Source organism: Clarias gariepinus, chromosome 6 (assembly GCF_024256425.1).
Source record: "Clarias gariepinus isolate MV-2021 ecotype Netherlands chromosome 6, CGAR_prim_01v2, whole genome shotgun sequence".
NCBI classification, from domain to species: domain Eukaryota; kingdom Metazoa; phylum Chordata; class Actinopteri; order Siluriformes; family Clariidae; genus Clarias; species Clarias gariepinus.
Genome location: NC_071105.1, coordinates 36,809,677 through 36,822,500, shown reverse-complemented (window position 1 = coordinate 36,822,500; position 12,824 = coordinate 36,809,677). Strand labels below are relative to the sequence as shown.

At 36.9% G+C, this 12,824-nt stretch overlaps 1 protein-coding gene across 1 annotated transcript; it reads left to right on the top strand.

Annotated features, from left to right (window-relative positions):
* The first annotated feature begins 322 nt into the window (after positions 1 to 322).
* On the top strand, positions 323 to 2,224 carry ccr7 (chemokine (C-C motif) receptor 7). The gene is made up of 3 exons (XM_053498899.1): positions 323 to 413; positions 693 to 733; positions 914 to 2,224. The coding sequence occupies exons 1-3, from the start codon at positions 398 to 400 to the stop codon at positions 1,952 to 1,954; spliced, it is 1,098 nt and encodes a 365-aa protein (XP_053354874.1). The 5' UTR covers positions 323 to 397; the 3' UTR covers positions 1,955 to 2,224.
* Positions 2,225 to 12,824: the final 10,600 nt, after the last annotated feature.

Sequence of the window (12,824 nt, the reverse complement as noted above, 5' to 3'; positions counted from 1 at the left end):
TTTGCTACTATACTGACATCTTCGAAGTTTTTTTTTCTCAATAAATGGGATCAAATTTTAGCCACAGAAAACAAAGGATGTATTTTTGTAGTACATAATTTTTATAGTAATCCCCCCTACCACCCCCCCCCCCAGAATACGGTAGTAAAGGATTTAATTTATAATCAGTTACATTAGATAGCATACATAAACTTTGTACAGATAAAGTTTTTTTTTCATTGCTTGTTTTTCTCGAAACAGTATGAGGTGACATGAAAACCCTTTCCTCTGATCGTGGCTTCAAAGACAGGAGATGTGGTTCCACAATGAGCAGAGGGGGAGAAAAAAAAAACGTTTCTGATCACTGCATTCTAAGCAGAAGTGCGGCAGACGCCAGACACACGCTCATTCAACAACAATGGTCTCATTCACGGGTGAGTACAAACCTTAAAAAAACAAATAGATAAATGTTCTAAAAAATAATGTATCTCTGTAGTCTTTGTCTGCTATTAGTTTATTCTTATTAAATGTTTATAATATTATTATTATTATTATTATTATTATATATATATATATTCATGAAATTGTACAAATATTTCAACTACAATGAAATATTGTAAAACAGAGTTACTACATAGAGTTTTGATTGGAAAATTCCATTTATGATCTAGAAACAGATTCATTTTCTAATTTGTGTTCTCTTAAATCTGCAGTCGTAGGTCCCGTCCTGTTGATGTGGTCTTGCCACTTTCAGGTAACATATTTAGCAGCATGAGGTTGTGCATGGCTGCACATGCACTACTTCTACCTTTGGCTGATCTTCTTGTAAAGATATTAAGGCATATTCTGCAATAACAGCATAACGATGATCTATCTTTATTATAAAAGGTGTTGAAGCACTTGAGTAAATTTGTGTTTTAACTCATATTTTTAGACAAGTTGGTCCAATGTGACGACTGAATCCATGACTGAAACAACTGACGAAGATATCACATTTGATTATTCCAAATTTGAGACGGTGTGTGAGAAAAAATCCAATCGAAACTTCAGATCATGGTTCCTACCAACCATCTACAGCATCATCTGCATCCTGGCTCTCCTAGGAAACTTCCTGGTCATCCTGACTTATGTCTATTTCAAGCGGATTAAGACAATGACAGACATCTTCCTGCTGAACCTAGCTGTAGCTGACCTGCTCTTCGCGGTATCGTTGCCCTTCTGGGCCACCAGCATCATTACTGACTGGCTACTTGGAAGGCCTCTGTGCAAGATGATGTATGCCATCTACAAGATCACCTTTATCAGTGGCATGTTCTTGTTGGCCTGCATCAGCGTGGATAGGTACTTCTCCATCACCAAAGCTGTCTCCGCCCACCGCTGTCGTTCCAATGCCATTCACTATGGACGCATATGTTCTCTGGTCACTTGGGTGGTTGCTGTGTTATTCTCCTTGCCTGAGATCATTTACTCCGATGTCAACTCCAACAACACCTGCGTGGCGTATATCAACGGGAATCAGGAAGTCCGCTTCTCCATGGTGGTCACTCAGATGGCGCTGGGCTTTATCGTGCCGGCACTCGTGATGGTCTTCTGTTACAGCTGTATCATTAAAACCCTCATTCAAGCCAGGAACTTTGAGAGAAATAAAGCCCTAAAGGTGATCTTTGCCGTCGTGGCCGTGTTCATCCTCAGCCAGCTGCCGTATAACGTGGTGATGGGACTGAGCACTAACAAAACCACGGAGTGTAACTACGATAATGGGCTCCTTTATGCCATGGATATATGCCAAGGCATCGCTTTCCTGCGCTGCTGTGTGAACCCCTTCCTGTACGCTTTCATTGGAGTGAAGTTTCGCAATGATCTGCTTAAACTGTTCAAGGTTCTGGGCTTCTCGACTCCCAGACATGTCATATACTCCGGTAAGAGAAAATCCTCTGCCGGGCTCGAAACTGACACCACTTCATTTTCCCCATGAGCCAGTGACTTTTCATTCTTTTAATATATTTGCTTTATTGCTTCTATATTAACAATTGTGGTAAATTCTGTACATTAATTCTTTCCTTTTTTCCATTATGTGCTTACTTAACATTTTTTTCTTAACTACTATATTAAAAAAAAAAATCAGACTTTTTCAACTCTTATCTTCTACATGAAGTGCATTATTATGTGTATAAATAAGAACACATGTCTCTGTCCCAATATTTTACAATGTTGAAAATACAGAATAAACATCTTTTGAACCAAATTCCCCTGCTTGAACCCCAAACAGGCACGTTTTGCACATACACAGAAAGGTCAGGAACTCTTTTTCGAAAAAAAAAAAAAAAAAAAAAGGTCTAAGATGCACTCTTGCACAGTTTTGCAGAGTTTTCATCTGCTAAGAAGCTTGAACGTGCATGCAAAGTTGTGAAGAATGAAACAACTGAAATTTCACGCGCCTCATATAGGTAGTAGATCTCAGAGAAGCCACTCTATTGTGAGTAGTTTCAATAGTACTTTAATGAATGAAATCACATAACGTTATTAACAGGTGTTTGTGAAGAGTACGTGCCCTAAGTCTCCTGGGATAGGCTCCCCGCGACCCTGTACACCGGATAAAGCGGGGTAGATGATGAGTGAGTGAATGAGTGAGTAAGTGAGCTGTACACTACACACTTAAGATGAAAGAATATGATATTTGTCATTAAGCAAGGTCACATTAGGAATAAAAGACAGGAAAATTTAAAAGAGAAGGAAAGATGATACATGTTGAATAAACAGAATAAGGATTTAAGCTATCGACTATAACACACTATAACATTATCTAGAACTGTGGTGTACTTCAGTATATTTTAGACATGTCCCTCAGATATTGAACTATTACACTCTATCTTGACAGTTTAAACTGCACGTTTGATGTCACAGTTTTTATATTGCACTTTGTTCTTTAATAATAAATAGGTGAAGAATAGTGACTCGGTCTTATACCAGAGACACGTACACTGATTTTAGCAAAGGTTCTCTATATGACATACAGGGACAAGGCAGACATAATATTTTGTCTGGCTGTGGCTGGAAAGAAGCTGTTATAGAAACCTGCCTTGTTGTGTGATTATACTGTCTAGTCTGTGGTGTCTGATGTTGTGTGTTGTGTACGAGCAGAGAGTGAGCTGGGTTATGTGTATTTTCCTCCAGCGTTAAGTGTCCATGGAGGGGAGGTCAGCTCCAATGATCCTCTCTAAAACCTTTATGACTTTCGTTCTGCCAGGGTGGTGTTTCCAAACCACTCCTTGAGGATGCTGTCTATCCAGTAGGTCGTCAGTAGACCCAGCATGAGGTCGCGATGGCTCAGCCTTCTTTACCAACCTGTTAAAGTACAGCTGTTGCTGGGCCCTTTTCACTGTAGTGATGGTACTTTTGGTCCAGCTCAGTTTTTCTGCCACCTGAACGCTCAGAAACCTTTGAGGGTTAACCCTTTCCTCTCCCTCTCCTTTGATGATGACATGCAGCAGGAAGTGGGGTTTGTGTCTTAAGTCTCGGATTATTTCTTGTGCCGTGTCTATGTTGAGGATTATACTTTTTTCTTCTTCAAAGACAGGAATGTTTTTGACCAGTTTCTTGTAATTGGATTCGTCCCCATTCTTGATGAGGCCCAAGATGGTTGTATACTCGCGTATTTAATGATGACAGTGTTGTCCCGGGTGCAGTCGTGTGTATACAGGGTGTGGAGTTAGTACTGTAGCCCTGTTGTGTTCCTGTGCTGATTGTAAGCTCAGCAGAGACCTTGACACCCATCCTCACCACCTGTGGACTGTCCATGAGAAAAACCACAATCCAATTACAAGAGGGAGCTGATACCCTTTATTGCATTACTGCATGTGTACATATAAACTTTTACTGATCTTTAATGTCTAAAATACAGAATAAACATTTTTTTATTTGCTAGTCTAAGTGAACCAAATACCCATAGTCTTAGCTTGAACCTCAGACAGACACATTTTGCACATACACAGAAAGGGCAGGAACTGTAAAAAAAAAAAAAAAAAAAAAAGACAAAAAAAGTTCTAAGATGCACTCTTACACAATTTGCATCTGCTCAAAGTTTGGATAAGCATGCGAGGTTTTAAAAAATGAATTGAAAATGCAGGTAGTATATCTTCGAGAGGCCACTCTGTCGTGAATAGTTTCATACCCTATACACTAAAGATAAAAGGATGTTACATTAATAATTAGGTTATAATAAGTTATATATTATAACTATGTTGATTATTTTCCAATAAAAGCTATTGTACAATTATACAAAGAATTGATTCATCTTACATCACAGCAGCTTGGATCAAAAGATTTTATTTGCTATTTGTACACATACCAACACTATAAGTGCATTGGATTTTTTTGGTGTGTGTGTATGTGTGTGCAGAAGAGTCAGTAATTACAGATATTGCACTTCTTACATTTTTCAATTTGCACTTTGTCTTGTAGGTTTAACTTCTTTCATACTGAATAGGTGAAGGATAGTAACTCAGACGTATACCATATACACGTACATTGATTATAGCAGAGGATCTCTATATGTAAGTGATAAAATAAACCCAGATACATGTACGCACACTAACTATAGCAGATATAAAAAAAAAAACATAATAGGGTGAGGCAGACATGCTCTTTTCCTCCTTTGCTTGAATGATTACAGTGTTGTCCTGAGTGGTGGTGCAGTCATAGGTGTGCAGAATTTGTGGATTGGTGAGGACCTGTGGTCTAGTGAGGATGGGAAATAGCTTTTCCAGGCAGATGTTTTTAAAGGCAGAACTATAGGAGGAGCATCCTTACATATGTTCTGGTCAAAGATCACCCCTGGTCAAGGTGTTAAAGTATAAGTGAATGACAGCTTGTTCAACAAAATCGAACACATTCATAAAAACTGAGATTTGACTAGTAATGTTATATAAAATAAATCAACACCTTGTGATTGCACCTTATATTGCACTTGAGAATGCAACTGCAACTTAAAATTGTGTGAAAACCCTTGTTTCCTGCAGTGGTCTTAGACAATAGAAACTTGCACCTACATGTTACACCTAAGAGTGTTTAGAACACATCGATATTTTCACAAATTTGAAAAGAAACTACACAAATAGACCAGTGTAAAACAAAACCATGTCACGTGATAATAGCATAGATTTAGATTCAAATTTTATTTGTCATATGCAACCACATTTGAGCTAAAATTTAAAAGAAGATAAAGTATGCAAATCAAGAAATTAAATATGAAATAAGAAAAAATATAGAAAACTTTAGCTTAAAATTGTACAGTATGTACAAGGTTGCCAAGGAAATATAATTGAAATAGAAATACATGAGATGTTAGGTGTATTAAGTGATGTTAATTTATACATGATAAGTTAGAGCTGAGTGCAGTTTGTCCTCATTTTTATATTGCACTTTGTTCTTTAATAATAAATAGGTGTAGAATAGTGACTCAGTCTTGTACCAGAGACACGTACACTGATTTTAGCAGCGGTTCGATATATGACATACAGGGACAAGGCGGACATGATATTTTTTTCCCTTGTTTCTTTTGCCATCAGTCTGACTGTGGCTGGAAAGAAGTCGTTATAGGAACATGCTTTGTGTAGTGACGGTGTTTAGATAGACAGATAGAGCACTTTATTAATCCCAAACGGAAATTGCAACGATATAGCAGCCAATTCACCAATCATTCAACAAATAAACAACAAGGCATATTAGGAATATTAAGGTCAGGTTCAAATATAAAACTCACAAATAGTCCATGTAACTGGGCTCATCCCCATTCTTGTGAAGGTCAGGATGTTGTCCTGAGTGGTGGTGCAGTCATATGTGTACAGAATTTGGGGAGCCTGTGGTCTAGTGAGGATGGGAGAAACAGCTTTTCACCTACACATCTATCTATCTATCTATCTATCTATCTATCTATCTATCTATCTATCTATCTATCTATCTATCTATCTATCTCATAGCAGAGTGGATGATCTTCACTTTAAACGCCAGACTGTCCTTTTTAAGCGTTAACCAGCATCCACACATACCCAAAGCTAAAAAAAGGAGCACTACATATTTTTCTATCACTAAGCTTCAACCACAAACCCACCTACAAACCCATCATGTATATTTTTGACTCTGGGTCTTCTCACCCTTTCTGAAGGTTTTTTTCGTCCTTCTCTGACCAGTGCCACTGTGACTCCATTATATTTTGACCAACATAACTTTTTTTTCGTAAAATACTGATTAGCTGATCCTACTCCCCTTATACAGTAGTTCTGATCAATTCTACCCTTCCCTAAGAATTTCTGACCAGCTCCCACTGCCAACTGCTTTATAGGAGGAATTTGGACTGATCTCAGCATCTTCCTTGTTTATTATTGCTTGCATCTGACAATATTTGTACATTTAATTTGTTTAGATTTTTAACAACTTGTTTTTGAATAAGTACAGTTGAAGAGACAGACTGGTAGAAATCATAAAGCATTGAATGCCAGTGGTTAGCACCGTCGCCTTGCACCTTCAGGGTCCGGGTTTATTCCCGGCCAGGCTCGATTCCCATCTTTGTGTGCATGGAGTTTGCATGTTCTCCCCATGATTGGTAGGTTTCCTTCCACAGTCCAAAAACTAGCGTTCCCAAACTGCCCGTAGTGTGTGAATAAGTGTGTGAGTATGTGTGTGTGCCCTGCGATGGATTGGCACCCTGTCCAGGGTGTACCCCACCTTGTGCCCTAAGCCTCCTGGGATAGGCTCCAGGCCCCCCGTGACCCTGAATACAGGACAAAGCGATATAGACAATGAGTGAATGAGTGAGTGAGTGAATGACAAGGATACTTATTTGTCCTTCATCACAAGTGCACAACTGGCATTCATGCACTTGTGACTGCATGTTCACCTTTCACAGTGTGGAAAAAAAAAACATTTAAAAGCCTTTCACTGACAATATGGGTTTCACATTTAACCACTGGGGGACAGAATTACAGTACTGCATGACTGGAGTTATACAGCAGGGGTCTCTGTCCTACTAGTTTCAAAGAGACAGAAAGAGAGAGAGAGAAAGAGAGAATACAAAATCAAACATGCGATAGTTAAATCACACACCAGGTGAGTGTTTTAACCCTAAGTTTGGAAAGACAATCAATATCAATAATAATGAATAAATATTGCAGGTGTCTTTATATATGGCGAGGCCTGAAAAAATGTTACAATATTGTCTGTAAAATATTGCAGATTTTCCGAATCCTCATCAGAAGTCAGGAAGTGATTCTGGGGATCAAAACCTTTGCTTAAAAGAAAGGGTTAATGTCCTATGTTGGGTCTACTCTATACCCCAATCACTGAGTCAAAGCAAAACCTGGATCCACGGAACTCACAAGGCGATTTACACCATGGATGATATACCGACCCGTCGGTATACGGCACGAGCACACACACACCTGATCATACACTGCAGGCAAACTATAGGAAAATTTAAATCAGCTGACATTGACTGTCTTCAGACTGTGAGGGAGAACATGCAAACTCCACACAAACAAACCGGAGATGAGAGTCACACCACTAACCTTGAAATTGCAAGGCAACCATGTACATGATATGATGTGATACCCGGAACATTCAGGTCATCAGCTGACTTCCCTTTATTGCCACATAATGCTGCTAAGCCTAGACCTGACCAAATGAAGATGCGTCCAGAAGCTTGTATATTGGCCACTATGCATGATGGGTGCATCGCTTTATGCGCTTCCCTTCTTGCACCCATCGCTCTGGCATCATACCACATGACCTTATTCCAAGTCAAGTCTCACACAGCTGTTCCAATCCTGTGAGTTCTCATCACATTGTGTGCATGTGGAAATGCTCTTACTATTAAACATATTTTTATTCTTGATTTCTTTTTACCATAAAACTTCATGTGTTCAAGTTATCTCTATTCAGCACTTCAGCACTATCCTTCCAGATTTTGATAATATGTTGAAGGGTTCTTAACCCAGATCCATTTTTTTTGGCCAGGCGTACAGGGTTTGGACAATGAAACTGAAACGTCTGGTTTTAGACCACAATAATACATTAGTATGATGTAGAGCTTTCTTTTGCTGCCACATTTAGCACCTTTAGCCATCTTTCAGCCACATAGTCTCTCTGAAGGTCTGTTTTGTGATGACCTTTGCCCACACAAGACATATTCTCTGAAAATAAAATGGAACACTTCACAAGAATTTTATGGTAGTCATATAAGAGAAGCTTTATCTACTTTCATAGTGAAAACACATTTACAGACAGACACACACAACTTCTTCTAGTCAGACTGTGGAAATATATACAGTATAAAAATATATGCATTTATCGCATCCTTCACTTTTAAGCTTTCTTGGAGGCAATGTAGGATCACCACATTATGTGCATTTCATAAACCACTAATGCTAAACCACCACTACCATCACCACTGACCCTGCTGCATTACATAAAAGTAAAATAAGCTAGACCTGTTCAGTAAAGTCTATTGTACGACAGCACGTGAATATGTATGATTTATACAAAATGTATGTAATATAATTGTATAAATCTAAATCAAATCAGTATTTGGTTTGTCTGCCCTTTGGTTTCAAACCAGCATCAATTCTTACACTTGCAACCTCGAACAAAGTCAGGAAGTTTGTAGGAACGGCCAATGTTGAGGACAGTAAATGCAATGGTTGGTAAGATATATAGTACCAGTCAAAGGTTTGGACACAATTTTGGATTTATTTTCTACATTCTAGGACAAAACTGAATACTGAACAAAACTGTATAATAACATATGGCATTAGGTAATTAAGTAACAACAACAACAACAACAGCAACAACAGTTGCTATTTTAAGACATGATGGTCAGCTGTTCTGGCTCTCGTGAACACATGGAAAGCAAGACCAAAACTTACGTCTGCTGCAGAGAAGAAGTTCAGCCTCAGAAATCACCAATTAACAAACAGCACCTTAGATTAGTGCCGTTATGAAGGCTTTACAGAGCATGAATAGCAGCGACATCTCAATATCAACTGTTCAAAAAAAGATTATTGCATTTTTTTGGATGCCTTCAACATTGCTTTACAATGAAGAAAGAAATGAAAATCAGAAAAGACCATTGAGTTAGAAAGCGTGCCCAAACTTTTGACTGGTAGTCTTATGCAGAAAAAACACAATAAAAGGAATAATTAATATAAATATATACTGAAGATTAAAGTAGCATTTTAACATGGAAGGCTAAGAGGCATCTTGGAAATATGATCTGGTAAGGTGATACAGCTCACAAGGTCAGCACTGCGGGTCACTTTCTAATCTCAGATATGCAGGTGGTCATGTGACTAGTCTTAAGTTAGGATTGTAATGTATTAGAAAGCAAGCTAAAAAGCAAGCACAGGCACTATGCAATATGCTCTCTCTCTCTCTCTCTCTCTTTTGTTTTTTCCTGCCCAACTGACTTGCAACTTTCATTTTTTGTAAATTGCTTTATAAATACTATTCATCATTGTTTCATTCTTTAATTTCATCTGGTCAGGGCCACGTAGATCAGTAGCCGCACACTAAAGATGAAGAAAGGGAAGTTTAGAGCAGCCAGCACACCTACTTCACCTTTTGTTTGACTATACTGGCACTAAAGACTCCTTTCATTAATGTAAGACAAATATCTATTAAAACAAGCATCTTAATTTGAATCTATGATTTGTATGCACCTAAAATCTGACCAATCAAATTTAATAATACAAATAATACATAATTTGATAATTTAAGAGCCATAATCCAAATGATCATACCTTATTTTATCAAATTTTTTCATATCATATTTTTTCTCTCTCTAAATGTTATGTACAGGATTTGGTTTTTATTGTCAAGTATGAAAATGGTGCAAATGGACTTGCTTAAGCATGCCTTGGTTTTGGAGCATATGATTAAGAGGCAGGTTCTTTAACATAGCTGGCTGATGTTGAAATGCAGTTTTTTTTCCCACACAAGACATTTTTTCAAGCAATTTTATTGCAATATGATACGCTTGACACTTACACAAAATTAAAGTTTTTGTTTAGAGTTTTTATACATACCCAGCGCTGTTTTAGTTTGTGTGTGTGTGTGTGTGTTAACATAAAAAGATTAGAAGCAGTATGGGTTTTCCCCCTGATAGATAAGGTCAGCATGAGGACAGAAAAACGCCAACCTCTACAACTTTTAGTCATTCTAACTCCTCATAGGTCACAAAAATCTTATTCATAATGAGCTATAACAGATTCATTGCTGTAAAGTACATTTAGAAGTCACATGAATTGAAGTCTCCTGGGAGTTATCATGCGTGATCTTATGTTTTTCCATTGATGTTTTACACACAGGATTTATTTGCATGCAGCTCGTGAACTAACCCCTGCTTAAAACAAATGAGTAGCCTGGAAATATTTACTCAGATGATTATTACATTTAAAATTAATTTCCTATGCACCTGTTATAGTCCTGACCAAACACTTTTTATTATATGTGCTTAAAATTAAAATACCCAATCTGTTATGGTGTTTATGGTGTTTAGTGTTCATTTAATCTCAAAGCACTGTTTAAAAAATGACCCTGTAATTGTTGATGTAATTTTAACTGACATTAATTTACTAGCAGACAGGTTGCCAGATACTTTAAATAAAAATATCTACAGCATGTGTACTTGCTTCTTAAGACATTGTACTGTATTTTTTATTTAATAAATCACAAAAAAATATATAACAGGATTAAATATTGTTGGCTTAGTGGTTAGCACTAAGCTGTGCACCTCCAGGGTCGGGGTTCAATTCCCGCCTTGGGGTCTGTTTCATTGGAGTTTGCATGTTCTCCCCGTGCTTGGTGCGTTTTTCCTCCAGGTAATCTGGGTTCCTCCAGTCCAAAGACATGCACAACAAGACAAACTGGTAACATTTTTTTCATTGAGGTAATTTATATCAGTTCACAGAAGAACAAGCTCAGGCTGTTAAATTACACAATAATGGGGAGCTAAAAAATGTATATATATATATATATATATTAGTTAATTAGTTAATTAACAATAAGATACTGTTAAACTAAAATATCACTGAAAGAGTCACTGTCGTCAATACAGCATTTAAAATAATCTATATAGCTTGTTTATTGAAATTACCAGGCTAGCTACTGTAGCAAACATGACCTTCCTAGCTAAGCTAGCATAATTTACTTTTGACTAGCCTCACCTTAGCTTTAAAGATGTGCTGCACCTAAACAACTTCACAATCTAAAACTATTAAACCTGTGTTTTTTTTTTAAACTAGACTTAAAAATGACAATGGAAGAAATTAATATGTCAAACTTTAGCCAGACAAAGCTGCTTTCCTGCTTTAGCAGAACACAAGAACACAAGGCTACCGTAAAATCACATTGAAGTGTTATAATGATCTGAAGTCAACATATTATAGACATAAAACAGTAAAAATCACAAAAATTACTTTACAGTGTTTACAGCGAGTTTAGCTGGTGTATAACATTAGGTGACTGACATATGCATTTTTGTCATATACTTGTATGAGCCATGATGAGTACTGTTATACAGAACATTTCTGACACAGCACAGACACACGTTATATAAGCACTAGATAGGGCTACAACTGAGTAGTCTTTGTGATAGCTCCACCTGTCGGATTTTTGCATTACTTCCTTGCGCGCACACCCCCATGAGATCTCATTATAGCCACTCATAGCCACTCATAAGGTTAGTGGAAAGAGAAAGGTTAAAGTGAGGACAATTCCAAGGGCACTGAGTATGAAACAGAGCCTAGAGGTCACTATGCAGTATTTAAAGTGTAACTTTTCACAAGGCACAGTATGCACTAAATGCTTACACTATAGGCTATGGACTTAAGTATGTAATATGTTAATTTATGTGTAATATGTGGATTTTTTTTTTGGTAAAGCAAAAATGTAAAAAAAAAAATAATTATCTATTAGAAAATTAATTTAGATAAAGATTGTGTGCTATTACAACAAAAACAACAACAACAACATAATAATAATAATAATAATGTTTCCCTGTCTAAAAAAATCATTACATACAGTATATGCTGTACAGCAACTATAACTTATACAAACAAGATTGCTCTGACAAATTGCCTTGTATTATTAGATTATTACTACTATTACTACTGTTACCACCACCACTACTGCTATTATTATTATTATTATTATGAATAATAATAATAATAATAATAATAATAATAATAACAATTGTCACTATCATCAGCATTCTCTGAGTAAAAACATATTACATTTTGCAAATTTGCTCTATGTATAACTTATACAAGCAAAACTGTTCTAACAGAATGCCTTGTATTATTAGATTATTACAAGGCACTATTACTATTACTACTGTTACTACCACCACTACTACTACTCATAATAATAATTGTCTCCATCATCATCATTCCCTGAGTAAAAACACATTACACATTTTCAAATTTGCTGTATGTATAACTTATACAAAAAAGATTTTCTGACAAAATGCCTTGTATTATTAGATTATTATTACTATTACTATTTTAATTCAATTCAATTTATTTGCACAGTGCTTTTAACAATTGGCATTGTCCCAAAGCAGCTTCACACAATCAAAGAAATTTTTTAAGTTTGTATGGAATTTGAATGTGTATGAATCAAAATGGTCAGATTGTCCCTGGCAAGCAAGCCGAGGGCGACAGTGGCAAAGAAAAACTCCCTGAGATGGTAGTAGAAGGAAACCTTGAGAGGAACCAGACTCAAGGGGGAATCCATCCTCATCTGGATGAAACAGAGAGCAGGAATTGATCTGCATTCATACAGCAGAACAGTTG

What these genes read in the sequence shown, in the direction of transcription:
- ccr7 (XM_053498899.1), top strand. An exon ending in TGTGGTCTTGCCACTTTCAG is followed by an intron (nt 734 to 913) that starts GTAACATATTTA and finishes TCATATTTTTAG; the next exon opens with ACAAGTTGGTCCAATGTGAC.